Source organism: Engystomops pustulosus, chromosome 7 (genome assembly GCF_040894005.1).
Source record: "Engystomops pustulosus chromosome 7, aEngPut4.maternal, whole genome shotgun sequence".
In the NCBI taxonomy this organism is placed as follows: Eukaryota; Metazoa; Chordata; class Amphibia; order Anura; family Leptodactylidae; genus Engystomops; species Engystomops pustulosus.
The window spans coordinates 20,048,510-20,068,528 of record NC_092417.1 but is presented as its reverse complement, the minus strand read 5'-3'; the positions used below and the strand labels follow the sequence as shown (position 1 = coordinate 20,068,528).

At 46.7% G+C, this 20,019-nt stretch overlaps 1 protein-coding gene across 3 annotated transcripts in view; it reads right to left on the bottom strand.

Annotated features, from left to right (window-relative positions):
• Positions 1-862: 862 nt before the first annotated feature.
• Positions 863-20,019, bottom strand: part of LOC140069376 (SLAM family member 8-like) — a 37,073-nt gene continuing 17,916 nt past the window's right edge. Inside the window, exons 4-7 of one of the 3 annotated variants that reach the window (XR_011848780.1) lie at positions 11,765-11,884; positions 9,953-10,945; positions 8,765-8,829; positions 2,211-2,273 (exon numbers count right to left, since the gene is read on the bottom strand). Coding sequence is in view for 1 of the 3 variants with exons in the window: in XM_072115017.1 (XP_071971118.1) it covers positions 2,166-2,273; positions 8,765-8,829; positions 11,765-11,884 (293 nt within the window). In the remaining 2 variants the exon portion in view is untranslated. Of the gene's footprint in view, positions 2,274-8,764; positions 8,830-9,952; positions 10,946-11,764; positions 11,885-20,019 lie in introns of those variants that run through there. The other 2 variants (XM_072115017.1, XR_011848781.1) reach the window with 2 other exon arrangements.

Below are 20,019 nucleotides of genomic sequence, written 5' to 3'. Positions count from 1 at the left end.
CGGATGCGTCGCTTAGTAACACGATGCGTCTGTTTCCCAGCAATGACGCGCGGGCGGCTAATGGACGGCGTCTGGTGTCTTTCTTTTCCATGGCAGGTGCTTAATAATTTACAGGATAAACATTATGCTGGAGAGAAACAAGGAAAGCAGCGGCTTATCTGGGTGCCCAACCTCTCATGTATCACTTCAGTGGGGCAGATTTACTTACCTGGTCCATTCGCGATCTAGCGAATCCTCTGCGGTGGATTCGGGTCCGGCCGGGATTCACTAAGATAGTTCCTCTGACGTCCACCAGGTGGCGCTGCTGCGCTAAAGTTCCCCGAGGCCCGCTGGAATGTCCTGAATTACACCGGCCTATTCCTGGTGAAGGAAAGTGCAAGTCCTGCGACACTTTTTTTTAAAAATGCGGCAATGTGTCCGAATCCGTCGGGTTTTTGTTTGGCCACGCCCCCCCCCCCCCCCCGATTTCCGTCACGTGCATGCCGGGGCCGATGCGCCACAATCCGATCGTGTGCGCCAAAATCCCAATGCAATACAGGGAAAATCGGTGCAAATCGGAAATATTCGGGTAACACGTCGGGAAACCGCACATCGGGCCCTTAGTAAATGACCCCCAGTGTATCTGCTGTTCAAATTATGCATTATCCCTGTACCCAGAAAGAATGCTTCTATTCACTGACAACAAGCAGTAATTGGCTCCTTCTGCTACTTCCATGAAAGCCAGGAGTGAAGAGAAGGAAAAGGACCAATGCTGTCCCTGGGAATGAGCAAATGGGGGGCTGATACGTAAGGGGGTGATAGCTGTTACCGGGCATTAATAGCATATTCTATAAATAAACAAAAACTTCTCCAAAATTGAATATCTTTTCAATTATTTTTTTTTAATAAATAAGTCAGAAATAATTCACAGTAAATGGTATAAAAAAGTCAACATTAAAATGAAACCAAATAAATTAAAAAATATTTTTTAAAAAGTATAACACTGTGAGACAGATTCACAAAGTAAATGTGACCTCAGGTTAATGGAGACTGATACACAATGGGGCAGATTTATCAAGCTGTCTGAAAGTCAGAATATTTCTAGTTTCCCATGACAACCAATCACAGATCACCTTTAAAATATTCATGAGCACTGGTATAATGAAAGCGGAGCTGTGATTGGTTGCCATGGGCAACTAGAAATCTTCTGACTTTTAGACAGCTTGATAAATCTGCCCCAATAAGGACAAAATTTTATAAAAATGACAGTATGAGGCGGGTGGAGGGGTGTGTGTATAGGGGTAGGCTATATATAGGAAGTGATGAAGACCAGAGATTAGAATATTCCTTTAAGGCTAAGAAGGACGGAGGCATAAACCGGCACAATAAGGGGGTAGTTAACACCCTGTATACAATAAAGTGGCGGTGCATATACAGGTCCATACATGGTTAACATGGCTTGTACGTGAAGCGTGAAGACCAGTAGACTGGAAATATCTTCTCGCTAAGGTTTTGTCATCATGAAAATCGTCCTAATTAGAAAAACAAATGGCATCCTGAATATTCGAAGCCTCATTCACTTTGAAGATCTGAATTTAGCTACTCACAACCCAAAGGAGGTGTGAATCACCAATGATCGGCCTTAATCAGTGGTAGAACCTGACAGCAACTGATACATTTACCCACAGCACCACCCCTGGAGAAACGAAGCATTACACCGCATCTATGTAGATCAATGTACAAACTGTGTAATGCAAGAACATGCTGAGGCCTCCTGAGGGAAAGACTCTCTTTGTATCCATTCTCCACACTGAATTCTAAAAAAACTCCAGAATCGGGAGACCCTCGACTTTAACATTCGTAGACCAGATAAGCCCCAGATTCTAGAACAATTTTTGCATGTCTGTGTGATCCCCTTGACCATTGCTTGGATTCCTAATTTTCTCCGGGTCTTCAAGATGCATGGGGTGGATGTTGCTCTTATAGTCTCCAATATAAGTTCCAAGGTATGAGCCATGGGGGGTCACATAAATAGCCCCCCAAATAGCATATAGCACATATTAGGGTGTACGCCAGACCCCTCCATTCTGGCGATGGTGATGTCACAAGACTGTATACATCACTGGACGTCTCCATAGCAGGCGATGCTACATCTTTGCTTTCCATGCTCCGGTATATGAGAGGTATCAGGTATGCTTGGGTTGGGGGTGCTGAAGCATGGTGTACAGCGTTTCCGCTTTGCACTTCTGTGGAGCCGGCGTTCCCATATACTCAGCATCTTCCATGGGGATAATCTGGAAAAAAAAGGAAACATATTCAGTCTCGATGAAATGTAATGGAGATGGGAAAGCAGATACGGGTGGGATATATTAGGGTGATGTTACATGAACCATAGTGTTGTCTTACTAGGATATGTCATGAATACCTGATAGGGGAGATTCCAGAGGAACCCACATTTATCTAAAAAATGGGGGGTTCCCTGATCATAGACCCATGGCTGGGCCGAATGTGGAGTTGGCCTGGAATGCATGGCTCTCCCCATCTAAGTCTCATAGAGATGAATGCACGGGGTGTAGCCCAATGGTCGTGGGACCACTGTTCTCAAGAGTTGAGTCCTCGAGGTCAGGTATCTATTGCCTATCCTGTAGATACAATGTATAATACAAAATACCAAAGATGGGAATGATCTTTTACAACCACCGGAGACAAACCTTTGTTCATATTAGGACAGCTGTTGAAGCTTAAAGGGAACCTGTCAGAAGAAATTGACCTTACAGACCAGTATGTTGTCAAGCAGCTGAACACCTTCTAGATCATGTTTCTTACATGGCCGAGTGTGGGGGCATTATCCAGAAAATCAACTTTAAAGTGAGATAAATTACTTGTATAATGTCAGGGAGGTGGAGAGTATAACACTGAAGTCAAGCTCTCCCTGCCTTAGACTGCCCCCTTTACTATAACTGATTTTATTGCATCCAGAGACATCGCTAAGCAGATATCCTGAAGTCTGGTGCACGTCGTCAATCAGAGGCGAAGAGGCGTTCAGAGGTGGGGAGAGCTTGACTTAAGTGTTAATTAACTTTCAAAGTGGATAATTTATCTGGATGACGCCACCATGCTGGGCCATGTAAGAAACATGATCTAGAAGATGGTAAGCTGCTTAATAACATACTGGTATATAGTTTATTAGGACAATTTCTGCTGACAGGCTCCCTTTAAATGGAACTAGAGACCATAAATTATACACGGCAACTTGTCTTGGGCCTACAGGTGCTCATCCCAACCCACATGTTTATGAACATTTGGCCTTAAAGCCAATAGGGGAGATTTATCAGAAGTGTGTGAGAGCAGAACTGTTCTAGTTGCCCATGACAACCAATCAGAGCTCAGCTTTCATTTTCCCACAGCGCTTTATAAAATTAAAGCTGAGCTCTGATTGGTTTCTATGGGCAGCTAGAACAGTTTTACCTCTGAAACTTCTAACAAAGATCTGTGAATCAGGTTCTTTGACGTCAGATGTGATTTCTTAGGTTGGAGAAGACAGCCTACTCACAACCTACTTGAAAATCCAAAACAATGATGAATGGTGGGGTCTCGAGAGAAAATTCTAACCACACTGAGATCAGTGATGTGGCAGCTTTTTAAGGATCTTGAGAGTTGAGTGGATGAAGATGAGGAAAGGTCCTCCATAACATATGATGTTATTTACGTTAGGTCTTTCCAAGTTAGAACAGCCTCAAGGTTTTGCTCATTCGCAATGAATTCTATTTTAGGACATAACATGAGCTGCAGATGTTGCTGATCTCATCTTCTATATATGGTGGTGTTCATTTAAAATTCAGACGCTTGTGGTTCTAACTATCCTGCAGGCCAGGACAGGCTGTAGAGCTGGTGGTACAACACGGCCCGGCCTAACGAGAGTTTCCACAGTAGTTTACGACAAAAGCTTCAGAAGTTGATCTGTTACGGATCAGTAATACAAGGAGTTCAGCGTCTGTGAGTCCAATTAGAAGCCTTTTTGGAAAACAATGCCTTTCCTTTGAACCTGAGGTTTAAAATGGTGACAGCTTCAAAGAATTAAACTACAAAGAGTTTGTAGACTGATGATGATGACATAAAAACTTGAAGCTGTTCCTCAAAACAATGTTTGCACCAGCCCTCTAACGATAATGGAGCTCATTTACTAAGGGCTCAGTTGGGCACATTTTCGCTGAGTTTCCCGACGATTTCCATTTTGCGCTGAATTGTCCCTGGGTTTTTGGCGCAGGCGATCGGATTGTGGCGCATCGGCTCCGGCTTGAACGTAACAGAAATGGGGGGGCATCAGACAACGCACCGCGGAATCGTGACAGGACCGGGTAAGTAAATCTGCCCCACTTTATTGCACTGGTGGTTCATATATGGAATAGGGACCTTGAAGGACAAAGCACCTGCTTGAGTTCAACTGAAACCTCTGTATCCTCTAAAGTTAGACGCCTGATACCTACTTGGTGTCCATAGGAAGGTTTATTAGATCATAAGTCATGGTGGGCTCATGCTGACGTCAGGGATAGACTGGCCCTCTCGAATACCAAAGATCTTCCTTTGGACCAATGCTCTGACATGAAATAATGGGCCTTAACTGTAGAAGATTTGCCATTTTTAAGGCCTCCACTAATTCAAAAAACTACTATGAATAGAAGAGTAGAAAGTCTATTATTCCCAGCTCTTCGGGAAACCATTTTCGCTTGAGGTATATGGGTGTAAGGATGGTTGGTGTAGCACGTATCAGAACTGTTTGGGGCTTGGTGACTAAGGGGACCTCATATGGGTGCAGCCAGTTCTCCTGGACCATTAGCATTAATATGAAACAGATTTAGGAGAATCTCTGCATCTTACTACCATTTGGGGTCACCATGATCTCCAGATCCTCATTCATTTTCATAGGAGACTTCAAGAATCAATTGAAGGCCAACCCATATGTATGTTACTGTAACATTAGAAACTATTTCTAGAGATGTTGAAAAGCTCCTGTATAGATGAAGGGCTACCCTTTGTATCATCTCTGGTGGTCCTTAGCAAAAAAATGATGAGACCTTGTAGCCGGTTTCTTTACTTTGGAAGATAATGGCAGACTTTGTGCCGTAAGCACCCGAAGGACCATGTATCACTTGTGGTCTCCTAAATGTTTTTGTGTGATGGAAATCTTGAGTTGGAAATTCCCTTCTTTATTTCTAAACCAAGAAATATGACTATTCAACAACTGAAGAGTAAGGGGGAGGGAGCTGTAATGCAATATGCTTGATATTATTAACTTCAAATCATGTCAACCAGAGCTTAAAGCATAACTGTACTGACAGAACTAGTTTTAGCACAGCTGGAGAGAAGCCTTTGACAACAATTCCAACAACCCCTGTATCATGTGCTGGCTTCTTCCTAGCCTGGTATACCATTATTTCTTATTAAATCAGATTCAACTGTATCTAAAGTGGGTGGGCACTTCGAGGTTGGGACATCCGCTCAGGGCAGTGAAGCCAGAACAGGACAGCATGTTTGTAATTGGCCAATGTGAAGCATGTGATGCATCACATGCTTGTGATATCACTAAAGGTCCTTCCGCCCCTCTTAACAAGCCTCCTGTCATCTCTAGCTGTCCTATACGGTTTCCCATGGTTACCAGGAAGCATGGCAAATGGAGATTAACCTGGAGGGCAAGGTAAAACCTTTGCTAGCTGCTAAACACCTCCAGATAGCTAATTAGAATAAATTAGAGAACTGCTTATTTTTGCTTAGTGCAGAGTTAGGCAAAAGTTTTTATACTTTACAGTTGTAATTTAATTAAATGAATAGTTAATTTTAAGATTATGATCTCAGGTAACAAGAATTGTTTGAAGCTTCAACCCTTAGGTTGCTCCATTTAGAGATTATGATCATGTGTGTTCTTATCATGTCTAGACGTAAAGTTTCTATAGAATGAGGTCACCATCCACATGTAAACTTTGTGTTCATCCCACCATATCTTATAATGATGAGATTGTGCTGCACCTAGTCCTGTGCTCCTGTAATCTATTGATGTCCTGGTTCCTGTAGTGCCACTTTTGGATCCTGGTTTTACTATATTCCTATTTGTTCTTGTATGCTCTATTAGGGTTACATCATTTCAGCCTGTGTTCCAAGCTTGTGACTTACTATATTGTCCAAGCCTTCTTCTTCCAACTGACCTATGCCTGCTGCTGGATCTGCTACTGGTATCTCCTGGTTCTGATCCCAGGCCTCTGCTGGACTCTTGGCCCTAACATCTTCTGGTTCTGGGTCTAGGGCCTGATACCGGTTGCTGATCCCAGTGTCACCTGGTTCAATACAAGGTCATGGCACATGGGGTCTTGGTTACCTGCTAGGACTATTCATAGTCACTACTCCCGTGTACTCCTATTTGCTGCTTCTGTATACTGTTGGGTTCTTTGGTTGTCTCTGTGTTTTTGGTCAAGTCCAGATCTGCTTCTACTCTTGTACAATATTAACTCAGTTTTTCTTTATTTGCACATTTGCCTATTTACACATTTCATCTTGACTCTGCTAAAACTTCTCTGTTTGTTCCAGGAATTGTGTGTTCCGTCTTGACTTAATTCCACATACTTGTTTTGTTGTCTTTGCCACGTCAGGCTGCGAGCTGGTTACAGCCCTCTGGTCTCCAAACACACTGGGGCATATTTACTAAGACTAGTGCAGTCTGTTCTATGTGCAGTTTGCCTGTGTAGTGTGCAGGGGGCGCCAGATACAAGATTTGTGGCGCATGTTCTTCATGAATCTGGCGCCCCCTGCACTGCCCTGAGAGAGTGCACCACACTTTTTTTGGTGCACCTTTACCATGGGGCATGCGACCATTATAAGGTAGATAAACCACACAGTCCTTCATATTCCTTGTCCTACCCTAATAATATAATCATTTCCATAAGGAAGGAAAAGAAGAAGAAGTTCAGAGACATTACTGAAGTTGAGGGTGACTGAAGTATGGATTAGTCGCGTCACTATCCTAGACCACCATGGAGGCTGGCATAAACCACCTAGACAACAAGCCTTCATATAACTCTAGACCAACTTAGACAACATTAGGTTTATACCCATTTTCAATATTTATAGGATACTTTCTGTGAAACATAAAATGGGGATCATGTGATCTTTACTGGGGGATTAGTGTCCAAACCGTAATCAATGTAATGGGGTAAAGCAGCGCCCAAGTTTTTGTTGTATATCTGTTGGCAGCGATGGGGATAATGTCAATGCCAGTGTTTTCCTGGAGAGCAAGCCTTAAAGGGCTTCTCCAGGATTTATTATGGAGAGCCTGCCTGCAGTGGACACCCAGGGTCACCTACTGAGGCAGGTATGGCCTTCAATGCACTGGAATTATGGTTTCTCCGTGCACCCGTAAGTTCTTGTTGAACTAGATTTGGAGAAGACTTTGAACAATCTTGATGAAGTCAACCAAGGCTCAACTGTGCTGGTTGAACTGGTCACTGGGATCCCTGGATGCACCCAACGGACACCTTATCCCCAATTATAAAATAAGACTTTTCCTCTAAGTTAATCAGCACAAAATATCTTATCTCAGCAAAAACTGTAAGTTTTGGAAACAGACTTCCACTTGCTATAAAATAGTTCCCCTTTTTTGGCCTCTCGTAAGGCGTCTTGACATGAGTTTAGATAATTCGGAATTCTAAGAATGTGAAGAGGGGCTGGATGGGGGTGGTGGGGACTTAGCTCAGGTGAAGATTATATAAAATACAGAGATATAAAGGTTCTTTCAGCTCAGATTATTAACCATGTGGTTACTGACTACATATGGATTCTATAAAATTTTTGTTCCTTTTTGGACAGTTCTTGAGTTGTGTGTTTGGTCTGTCGGGTGGGTTAGGGTGTAATTTATGCTCAATTGGTAATAAAGCTTGGTGCGAGATTTATTGGATAGAGTTTGTCCCTGTGGTCATAGTCATGTTTTTATGGTTTGCTATCAATCACATGAGGGAAAAAGCAGAAGTTTTTAACTGTGAAAAAGTTGTTCGGGAGCCCCACTACCCCCTCCCCCAATGTATAGCTCTGCTCCGGGTGGCAGAGGTCTGAAGTGTATTACGGCCCTTATATCTTGCTATTTTTATCATCTGGTGGCACAATTGAACTACTGGCAAATTTACAGTAGTGGATTATTATATAGGGAATTTAGGTGCTAGCCGGTGGCTCAAGACTTTTAGTGGCCCATGGCCACCCAAACCACCCAACAATTTTAATACTGTGAAGGACCTTTACCCATCAGAATCCTCATACATCAGTTCCTGCACTCAATACACATGTATACAACAGCCATTTCAGGACCTTTGAAGGTCCTCCAAGGTCCTGAAACCGGAGATTGAAGGCAGGCAGAAGGGATGCAACCTACATTCCCCAATAAGTTGATTCTAGTACCATATGTAGGAAGTGATTCCAGACTTGTAGGGGCTGTAATATCCATACAGCCCAGACTTGTAGGGGCTGTAATATTCATACATCGCAGTCTTATCCAGCCCTGTCTAAACATATGACCCCTTAGAACATATGGATGGTAATGTTTATAGATAGATTTGATACTCTCCCTTCCATTGATCTACAAGGGTGCAGAAACATTTAGGGATATAATAATTTTTACAAATATTGCTGAAGGCTGAAGTGTCTAGTCAATGGGGTTTGATTACTGTGACAACCCTAACAAGCCCAGCACCTCTGTGTTCAGCACATTTTCTGGACTTGGTTGTAGCTTCAGAACATAATCTCTTACCAGATCCCGCCGGTGTGTTGTCACCTCAATGTAGTTCAATTCTTCATTTATACTCTGTTTGGGTTCTAATCAAAAAAGAAACATATCATCAGAGATACGCAAGGATTATCCTAAAAGTTACAGAAAATGGAGGAATCCTGAAGCCACAACACATGAACCCTTATGGTACTTCTGAGTTTATTCACCGTAGATTACCATACACCCTTAGGTTAATCCAAGTTCAGTTTAGAAGAACCTTGCGCGATCCACGTATTGACGTCTACATGGTCCTGAGGTTGAGGGCTCACACCATGTACATATTGGTCTAAGGATCTTTTTCTTCCGAGGCTTCCAACATGAGAACATTCCCTACACCTATAGGAAAGGCAGTTTTCTATAGTCACAGGCCGGATTCATTACTTTAAGAGTAGAGAGAATATGGAACTCACTGCCATGAGATCTTACGATTGTTGAGACACTGGAAAAGTTTAGGAATTGCCTCAGTTTCTTTCTTGGATGGAAAAAAACCCTCATGTTATGATAACCAGATTTTTTATATGGGACATTAATCTATAGAGATTTATTCTGACTGTCATATCTTGAGTCGGGAAGAAATTTTGTTCCCACTATGAGTAGACTTGCATCAGCCTCATAGCTTCCTCTAGATCACCACTGCAGGATTGCAGGTTGGACATGGTGGATCTACAGGATGTTTTGATGGTTGAGACACTGGAAAAGTTCAAGATGGTCCTCGATGTTCTATTAAGTAAATATATGACCTTATTGGAAAATACAATAAATCTATGGTTTATTTCCAAGAATCTGACTGCAGTCTTTAGGGTAGAGAAGGATTTTATTTTCTCACTCTTGGCCAACTGATATCTGCTTGATGAGATTTCTCTGGCTCAATACTGTAGGATTATATTTCGGCCTATATCTCTATTCATGCACTATGATACTATGCAATGTTTGTACCCGTTGTATGGTCTAAGATTTAATAGGATCCTTGAAATGTTGCCTATAATACTAGATGCATTGGCAACACTGAGGCTAAAAGTGTAGATAGAAAGCTAGTCTTCAATGCTGGTTGTTGGACACCCCCATCCCACTTTGTACAAAAAGGACCAGAATGGACTGAAACCCAGTAAACAAATCAAGCACAACAATGTAGGAACCACTCTATGATAATCTACTGAATAATCTATTCACCTGAAAAACCTCCCTTGCAGCTGTTGTCCATGTAGGGTCTTACCTACAGAATAATTCCCTTTGGAGGTTGAGGAACTTTAAAATCCACTTCGTGTTGCTTCAGGAGCTCCTCAATCACTTTATTACTTTGTATTCTGCAGCTCTTTTTTGTTCAGATTGGCTCCGAGACAAAGAACCTCACCAAAAGCTCACCAGAAAGATACCAAGATCTGATTTCCATTACACCAAAGAAACTAAGACGATTGAACCTCAGTAAAGAAGAAGGAATCTAAGGAACTGGTCTTATATTCAATAAGACCCCAACATAGAGATAGTCCTCTACGAATCACCATATCTAGTCATAATCGGTTATTTGCTTTAGATGAATTAAGGTCATGCAGCAGGAGAAGTAGTCAGATATCTGGCAGAAGCACAATCACAAGCTTAAAGGGATTTCAATCTTTGAGATATTGGTCACCGGTCCATAATTTATGTAACATTTTCAGGGATCAGACACTCTGGACCTCCAACTAGTCACCATATAGTCCTGGCCTTGGGAACTGCAACTCAGCTCCCATTAAGGGATTGGCCGTGTACTTCCAGTCCGGTTTGTCCCAGTACTGGAGGCACCTGGAATCAGATGACTACAATGATCCCAAGTGTTGGACTTCAACTGACGTGATAAGACCTACATCTTGCAGGTGGAAATCCCTTTTAGGTGGCCATACAGTAGAGTCTTTGGACGGCAAGGTTCATTTTGAATGTTTTTGGTCATCCATTGGTGCCTTCTTGCGACATAGTTGATTGTGATGCCAAACAAAGGCAGAAATGATCAACTGGTGACCAATTTTTTTCATTGTTACTGATCTCAAATATATCAATGAATGGAATGAACCCAATAAATGACCCTGTGAAGTCACTAATGTATGGCCAGAGATCATAAAGGACAAAGCATGATGCAGCCATGAAATATACACCAACTTAGACAGAGCACAACCAGCCTTGGTTAAGATCCTAGGAAAAACATTACAAAACAAATTAAATAATAAAATAACTTAATTGGGACCTCTACTTTTGCTTATAAATATAAACATATATCGTTATGGGAATTGGAGATTGTCTAAAAATGTAAACTTTAACTACCTCAAAAGGGATTTTACTGCACAATCATAAATCATTATTAAAGGGGATGTCCAAGACTAGATATTGATGGCCTATCCTTAAAGGGGTATTCTGGGAATATGGACTTCTGATACCAAAAGCTATAATGATATAAATAAATGAATACAAAAAAGCACAATAACATTAATCACAAAATTCTATTTAAATAATTTGCTTTCCCAATTCACAAAATTTTATGGGCATTCTAAAGTAGGCAGAGTTATCTCCAAGATGGCTGACACAGGATACTACAACTCCCATGAGCACTCAGTTCTCAGTAACAGCTCCTCCCTCTCATGCTTTGCTCCCAGTGATGATTTACCAGACTGTTCTGCTCTGATGCCATCGTACTGCCACAACTGCCATCACTGCCTTTGTCTCCTCAGATATCTCAGGCTTCTCTGCTACTTGATGATGGCTCCGCCCCTAATCTTCATAGGCCCTGCCCCCTAAGTGACATCAAACCCACTGCAAGCAACAAACATAGTGATGATCACATGTCCTGCTCAGGAAGTTGCAGGACATGTGGTGTGGACATGTGACCAGCGGTCATCTTCTGTCCTGTGCCTCCTACACTGGGACAAAGGCACAGGACTAATTAAAAGGGGCAATAGAATTTTATAACAGATCATAAAATATGGCCAATGATTTAGTGAATGTAGTTGGACCTACCTTTTTTTGGTTCACACTTCTTCGTTAAACGGATGAATATAATTGGTATAAATAGTGAAATTAGTACTAGTGTTAAGACTGATATTAAAATGGCCATATGACTCCTCCCAGGCGTGCTTCCTGTGGAAAAAAAGACAAAGCTGAGCACTGTGTAATTTATACAATACAGTCACCCAGAAATGTATACAGTATAAAGAGCTCTATGTACCCAACATGCACTGTTTGTCTGAATTCTGGATAGGATAGAGTTAACAATACACATGGGGAATTCAGTAAGACTGGCTTTTTAAAGAATTTTTATAATCCCCCAACCAGCACTCCGGCCTTCTATTTAATACGGGCAAGTAACTCAGGATCATTACAGGATAAATAATGTCATGTATGTACACAGTGACTGCACCAGCAGCAGAATAGTGAGTGCAGCTCTGGGGTATAATACAAGATGTAACTAAGGATCAGTACAGGATAAGTAATGTCATGTATGTACACAGTGACTGCACCAGCAGCAGAATAGTGAGTGCAGCTCTGGGGTATAATACAGGATGTAACTCAGGATCAGTACAGGATAAGTAATGTCATGTATGTACACAGTGACTGCACCAGCAGCAGAATAGTGAGTGCAGCTCTGGAGTATAATACAGGATGTAACTCAGGATCAGTACAGGATAAGTAATGTCATGTATGTACACAGTGACTGCACCAGCAGCAGAATAGTGAGTGCAGCTCTGGAGTATAATACAGGATGTAACTCAGGATCAGTACAGGATAAGTAATGTCATGTATGTACACAGTGACTGCACCAGCAGCAGAATAGTGAGTGCAGCTCTGGAGTATAATACAGGATGTAACTCAGGATCAGTACAGGATAAGTAATGTCATGTATGTACACAGTGACTGCACCAGCAGCAGAATAGTGAGTGCAGCTCTGGGGGTAAAATACAGGATGTAACTCAGGATCAGTACAGGATAAGTAATGTCATGTATGTACACAGTGACTGCACCAGCAGCAGAATAGTGAGTGCAGCTCTGGAGTATAATACAGGATGTAACTCAGGATCAGTACAGGATAAGTAATGTCATGTATGTACACAGTGACTGCGCCAGCAGCAGAATAGTGAGTGCAGCTCTGGAGTATAATACAGGATGTAACTCAGGATCAGTACAGGATAAGTAATGTCATGTATGTACACAGTGACTGCACCAGCAGCAGAATAGTGAGTGCAGCTCTGGTGTATAGTACAGGATGTAACTCAGGATCAGTACAGGATAAGTAATGTCATGTATGTACACAGTGACTGCACCAGCAGCAGAATAGTTCGTGCTGGATCATTCTGCTGTGAACTGCTGACGGGTGTGGTTGTCTGTGACTGAGCTCCTGCACCACCTGGTGGAAGACCAATCCACCCAGGCCTGCTCTCTCCTCCCCAGGGAGGGAGTAGGTTTCTGGGATGAGTGAGCCAGGAAAATCCCAGGCTTCTGCCTCCCGGACCAGGCCGGCGGGGGGCAGGAGAAGCCAGTTGCCGGCCAAAGCGGAGGGGGTAAGAAGATCTGCCCGGAGCCAAGGACGCAGCGATGTGACCTCGGCTGCCACCCCCAAGACCCAGGGAAGCTGCAAGGTCTCCAGATCACAGAAGATCAAGGCAAGTAACATCAGCCTGAGTGCTCCTCCTGGAAAGCTGAGTGACTGTGCGGGAAAGGTGGGTGGTTCAGCTGAAAAGCTGGGTGCTCACGGAGGTGTGCAAAAGGCATGGGGTGATCTTAAGGCCCGGGAGTCTGCTACCATCTATGGCTCCCGGATTGCTGAGCACCTCCGTGAGTACGAGGAAGCCGGAAAAGCGCTGAGGAGGCTCCAGGAGGAGATAAGGGAGACCTTGGCCCTAGCGGGGGTGGCCACTAAGAAGAAAAAGTCTGATCTTCTTACCACCATAGACAGACTAAAAGCCGAGGTCACCGCTCTGCAGGAGAAGCGACATCTAATCCGCGAGCACAGCGGTCCGTTCCGCGAAAAGTTGGAAAACGACGCCCGGTTTGAGGAAATGCGCCAGGAGCAGTTAAGAAAGCAAAAGGGGCTTGAGATCCAGGCGGATGATGGCGATGATGAGGAGGATGAGGAAGATCAGCCGTGTCCGTCTGGTGGCCTGCACCAACACCAGCAGGCCTCGCACGACAGGCTGCCTGCAGAGCAAGCGCCATTACCATCAGGCTGCGGCTCTGCCAACCTGGAGGAGGAAAGTGATGACAGCGGCCAGGGGGGGGCGCTAATGGCTCAGATCCGTCAGCTCGAGTCCCCAGTTCACCTCCAGAACTTTTCCTTCGGCGATGATATGCCAGATGACGACCTAAAGAGAAAGAAGAGAGCCAGGAAGACCAAGGCGTCTCAGGAGGTGAATCTGGTGTTTCGTCCCCTCCCTGTTCCCTCCGGGCGGGCAGCAGTGTCAGCCTGTCGTGTAGGCCCCGTTACCCAGCCCAGCACGAATCCTGCAGTGGACTCGGTGCCAGGGTGCGGGGAGATTGCAAAGCCACGTTCTATCATGGCGCAGAGCACCAGCCTTGTTTGTAGTAGCAAGGATGGTGCAGGGAAGGCATCGGCCGAAAGGCCGGACAGTGAGGGCGATCCGGCAGGTCCTGGTACTGTGCGCTGCCCCCCAGTGGGAGGGGGGGGTGGCCCGGTGCCAGGGGCAGTGGCGGTGGCTCCTGTAGTCCCTAGCACTGTGGCTGCTGCTAGGTCCGGTGAGCAGCGGCAGTGTGATGGGGCTGCTGGGGCTTGTGGTGCGGCGCCTCCCAAGCGTCCTGTGCAGCCTGCGGGAAAGGGCGCAGGAAAGGTTTTATTTTGTATTGGCTCATCTGACCCTGGAGATGGCACAAAGAGACTGTCCGGAGTAAATAAAGACAGGAGGCCTCTTTCATCCAGCGAGCAGCGATGCTCCAACCTTATGAAAACTGCAGGACAACAAGGGGTTAATGCCAATGAGGCAGAGGGCACAAGTAAGATCGGGGTTGGAGCTGCCTCTTCTCAGGCTGAATCAGCTATGGAGGTGGCTCTACCCCCAGTGCCCAGTGACGTTGAGGCAACCCCAGGTCCTCCTGGCCCAGCTGGTGTGAGTGATGCAAGGAAGCGAGGGAAGCGAGACAGTAATGTACATAGTGTGGTGAGTGTGGGAGTGGTGGATGGTGCTGAGGGGGTTAATCATGTGGTTTGTGCTGATCCATCTGCACCCCCAGTGGTGGCCGCTCCCATAAGGAGCTATGCGAGTGTCACCGCTGGGGCAAGTGGGGTTAACTCCTTGTCTCCTGGCTCTGGGAACAGCGTTTTGCAAAGGCGTCTTCTGGAGGCTCTCAGGAGAGGGGAAAAGTCAATCAATGTAGAGGGGAGAGAGGTTGATCTGTCCTTCTGGACAGACAGGCATGGCCTGGCAGCCTTCCAAGAGAAAAGGGGGGGAGAGACTATATGGTCTTTACCCACAACCGGGCCCGGAGCTTCCCGTAGGAATGTGGTTCGTCTTCGCTGGAGGGGCAGTGACGCATGCCCACCCAGGTCAAGGGTGGTGGAGCTCCTCCTGAAGATGAACTTCAGGGCTAGTGACATCTTTGCCCTGATACATCCTTATGGTACTCCGGAGTTCGATGTCAGCTTTGTCCGGCCGGAGGGCTTAGAGCTCTTCTGGTCGAATTATGAGCTGGCAAAGAACGAGCCCGCATGGCGAGACTTTGCTGTGCAAGCAGTGTCTCGCCAAAACGCAGTCAAGAAAGTGACCGTTTTGACCCGTAACGAGTCACTTTCTTGCATGGACATCATGACTTGGCTAAGTCGTTATGGTGAGGTTGTACAGGTACCGCAGAAAAACCGCGATGAATTTGGCATTTGGTCTGGGGCCTGGACCTTCATGATGAAGTTGAAGTGTTCAGGCGGCACAGTCGCCCACATTCCCTCTTCAGCCTTTCTTGGGCGGGACAGAATCCTGATTTTCTACCAGGGGCAGCCGAAGGTCTGTCACAGGTGCGGTGACCCCACACACTTTAGCGCCAGCTGCCAAGTGCAGAAGTGCGCTTTGTGTGGTGGGCTAGGTCATCTCGCTGCATCCTGTAAGGACATTAGGTGTAACCTGTGTGGTGAGCTCGGTCACCCTTTCAGCCGTTGTCCTCGCTCCTTTGCCAATGCGGTTGTGACCCCAGTGGAGGAGAGCCATGAGGTTGCTTCTGCTGGGGAAGGTACCAGCAGAGGTGGAGGAGCTGAGGGGCCTGTGAAGAAAAGTAAGAATAAGTCACCTTCTCAGTTGAGGCGGCTTGAAGCCAGACAAAAAGGGAGAGAACTGGGGAAGCCTCAGGTTGCTGGGGTGACCCTTGGTCCTTCCTCAGAGGCTGGTCATGCTACTGAGGCCCTGAGGGATGATGAGTTGGATGAGGAGGTCAGGAGGATGGAGCGCGAGAAAGGTGCCATGTCCTCCACGTCCTCCCATTATGAGAGTATGGATGAGGATAACAGGATTTGGCTAGAAAATAAGCGCAAGCAGAAAAAGAAAAAACGCGGCGTATCTAAGCTACCTAAGGAAGGGAAAACTTCCTCCCCTCTGGTTGAGCTTTCCAACCGGTTCCTCACCCTCGATGAGATCGCCTCCTCGGAAGGAGAGGCTGAGGGTGGGGTTCTGGAGGTGGCGGCGGAGCAGCCTGCAGGGGGCGCCGAGTCTCTATCCTCTGGGGAAGCCGGGTCCTCAGAGTGGGAGACTGACTCAGAGTCAGGAGACAAGGACGAAGGAGAGGGTGGTCCGGGTGGGTCCTTGGGGGCCAGTAATAACATGGACACCTCAATTTCGTTAAAAAGAAGTTGCCCCAATTCTGAAGGGAAAAGGGAAAAGGGATCATCCTCAGAGGACAGTAGAGGGAAGGGAGGTAGTAAGAAAAAAGCCGTCTAACTCAATCACTCATGATGGCGGCACCCACTCCGTTGACGCTGGCGTCCATTAATGTCGCCAGCATTAAGTCTGATGCGGCTAGATTTGCGGCCTTTGATTTTCTCGGCCGTGTTGAAGCCGACATTTTATTTTTGCAGGAGACCAGGCTGCCAGATTTGGCGGCCGTGTTTAAAGCTAAGAGGGAATGGAGACACGGGCCTTCCTATTGGTCTCTTGCGGCCGAGCCGTATAGCGGAGTGGCGGTCCTTTTTACCGCGCCGGTAGAATGCCGACGAGTTATTGAGTTAGAAATGGGGAGGTGCCTGATCCTGGATGTCCTCATGAAGGGACAAGAACTTCGCCTAATTAACATCTATGGTCCCCAGTCCAAGTGGGACAGGAAGTGTCTCTTTATGAGGATCAAGCCCTACCTTTTTACAAGTCGGCAGGTGGTCTTTGGAGGGGACTTCAATGCTGTCACGAGGTCCCAGGATAGGGGAGGTTCCAGAGACAAGCTGACTTATGATTGCGTCGCTCTTAATAGCATAGCTAGTGAGGCTCGCCTGGTGGATGTCCACATCCGGCACACCCCAGGCCACGCAGGGTTCACCTATTATAGGGGTAGCTGCAGGTCTAGAATAGACAGGTTTTATTTAAAGGAGGAAGCCATTTCTTCAGCAGTGTCCGTTGTTGAGGTGGAGTTCTCCGACCACTGTCTAATTTTGTTTTCTCTGAATGTTACAGAGACCCCCCGGATGGGAAGAGGCTACTGGAAGCTCAATTCGTCTCTCCTGGAAGAAGCAGAGATAAGACAATCCTTTGAGGACTTTCTTCAGAGCCAGGTACCATTGCTGGGCCTTTGTAGCAGTAAGTCAGAGTGGTGGGAGATGCTCAAGAAAAGGGTGGCGAGATTCTTCCGCCAGCTCTCGAGCCTCAGGAGCCTGGACAGGTACCGCCTGTATCAGGGCCTGAGGAGGAAACTCGAGCATCTCGTCTCGTCTGGAGGTAGTCGTGAGGACATCTCCAGAGTGAAATCCTTGCTGAAGAGGTGTCAGTACGATAGACACGCATCTTTGGTTTTTGAGAGGGATTACGGGAAATACCGCTCGCCCGACCCTTACAGAAACTGCAAGATGTCAGTGAATGGTAAAGTTGTCACGGGACTGGTTGACAGTACGGGATCCCTGAAAAGGTCCAGATCAGGGATTCTGGAGGTCGTCAGATCCTTCTACTCGCACCTCTTGGGCAGGAAGGATCTAGATCGGGATGTGATGTCGGCTTTCCTGGCTGAAACTGTCCCTGAGCCAGGAGTAGACCCCTCTCTTGATGTTTTGACAGAGATGATCAGGGAAGAGGAAGTCAGCCTGGCGATTGAAGGGCTCGCCCTCAAGAAATCGCCAGGTCCGGATGGCTTAACATCTGAGTTCTATAAGACCTTTAAGGACGCCTTGGTTCCCCTCTTGACTGAGGTATTCAATGAGTGTCTTTCCTCGGGCGCTCTGCCGAAGTCAATGAGGAGGTCTGCCCTGATCATTCTGTCAAAGGGTAAGGACCGATCTCGTATTGAGAACTGGCGTCCCATAGCGCTTCTCAATACGGACAGAAAGGTTTTGGCAAAGGTGCTGTTTAATCGGCTGGTGCAGTTTGCGCCCCGGCTCCTTTCGGGGACCCAGCACTGCTCTGTTCCAGGCCGCAGTACATTTAGTGCTGTGCTTTGTGTTCGGGAGGCAGTGGAGCAGGGCAGGGCTGGTAACTGGAAGGGGTACTTGCTGTCCTTGGATCAGGCAAAAGCGTTTGATCGGGTTGACCACGAGTACCTCTGGTCTGTCCTTCTGAGGTATGGCCTGCCGGGGGAGTTTGTCAATTGGCTGAAAGTTTTGTATGCAGGGGCAGAGAGTTTCCCGCTTGTGAACGGTTGGATTGGCCGCTCTTTTGAGGTCGGGTCTGGTGTTCGCCAGGGTTGTCCTCTGAGCCCACTTTTATACGTGTTCGCGATTGACCCATTCCTTAGGAGGGTTGATCGTGGGCCGTTGGTGGGAGTCGGGATGGACCAGGCGGCACCGGAAGCCACTCTAAGGGTGGTAGCGTACGCTGATGATGTCACCATCTTTGTGTCCTCGAGAGGGGAGGCGCAATGGGTGATGTCAGAGGTTGACCGCTACTCAGAGGCTTCTGGGTCCAAGATCAACCGGGATAAGTGTGAGAGTCTCTGGCTGGGAGAGGGGGATCCAGGCTTTGATCTCCCGGACACTCTTCCAGGGCCCCAAGACTCTGCCAAAGTTCTCGGCATCGAATTTGGCCAGGGGGATTACCCCATGCAAAACTGGGATGGCAGGCTTAAGATTGCCGCTCAGAGGGTGGACCAGTGGAAGGGTTGGTCTTTGACCCTCAGGGAAAGGGTGAACTTGATTAAAACTTACCTGCTCCCATTGCTGATATATCTGGGCAGTGTGTGCATGTTGCCAGAACCCCTCTGGACTCGGGTCTACAGTCTGTTCTTCCAGCTGTTATGGGGGAATAGGCTGAACCTAATCAAGAGGGAGGTTACTTACCGCACGAGGAGACAAGGAGGGTTGTGTATGGTCAACCCTGTGGTGTTCCTAGTGAATACCTTTCTTAAGATCAATGTAGCAAACCTCTGGAAAGAGAGGGCTCCTCCGTGGGTATACTCCTGCAGGGGATGGTTTCGGCCTTTCTTCCAGGAATGGGAGACAGGAGGGCGAGTGAAGGATCTCCGTACACCACATGGGCATCTTCCGGCTTACGCTACCCCGGTTCTGAAGGTGATTCGCCGGTGGGGTCTGGGAATGTGGGAGATCAGGACCATGTCGAGGAAACTCCTTGACAAAAGGGTTCTGTTGACCCATTTCCAGAAGCCTCTGGCCCTCAGGGATTGCCCAAGTCGGGATCTTGGGGTGGGTTTGAGTTTATTGAATTCTATCCGGATCCCCTTGAAGTTTTGGGACGTGACTTGGCGCTGCTTCCATGGAAAGCTGTGTGTGAGGGACAATCTGAAGTGTAGGAGCTCTGAGGAAAGGGGTTGTCCCCGGGAGGAGTGCGGTGGCCTGCTGGAGAGCATGGACCACTTCCTGCTTCAGTGCCCCTTTAACACAGAGGTGTACAACCGGGTGGGCGCTTCCATCCATTGGCCCGGGTTGGCCGGTCTCTCCTATGCGGAGTGGGCCTATGGAGCATTCAGAGGCCTGGGTGGCCGGGACCGCTGCACGTTATTCCTAGTTAGCCTAGTGGTCAGGTACCACACGTGGAACGCACGGTGTTTAGTATCGACGCAGCGTAAAATCCTCCCGGTGGATGAGGTGGTTAGGAACATTCTGGGTGACCTGGTGAAGGTGCGCTCTCTGGAGT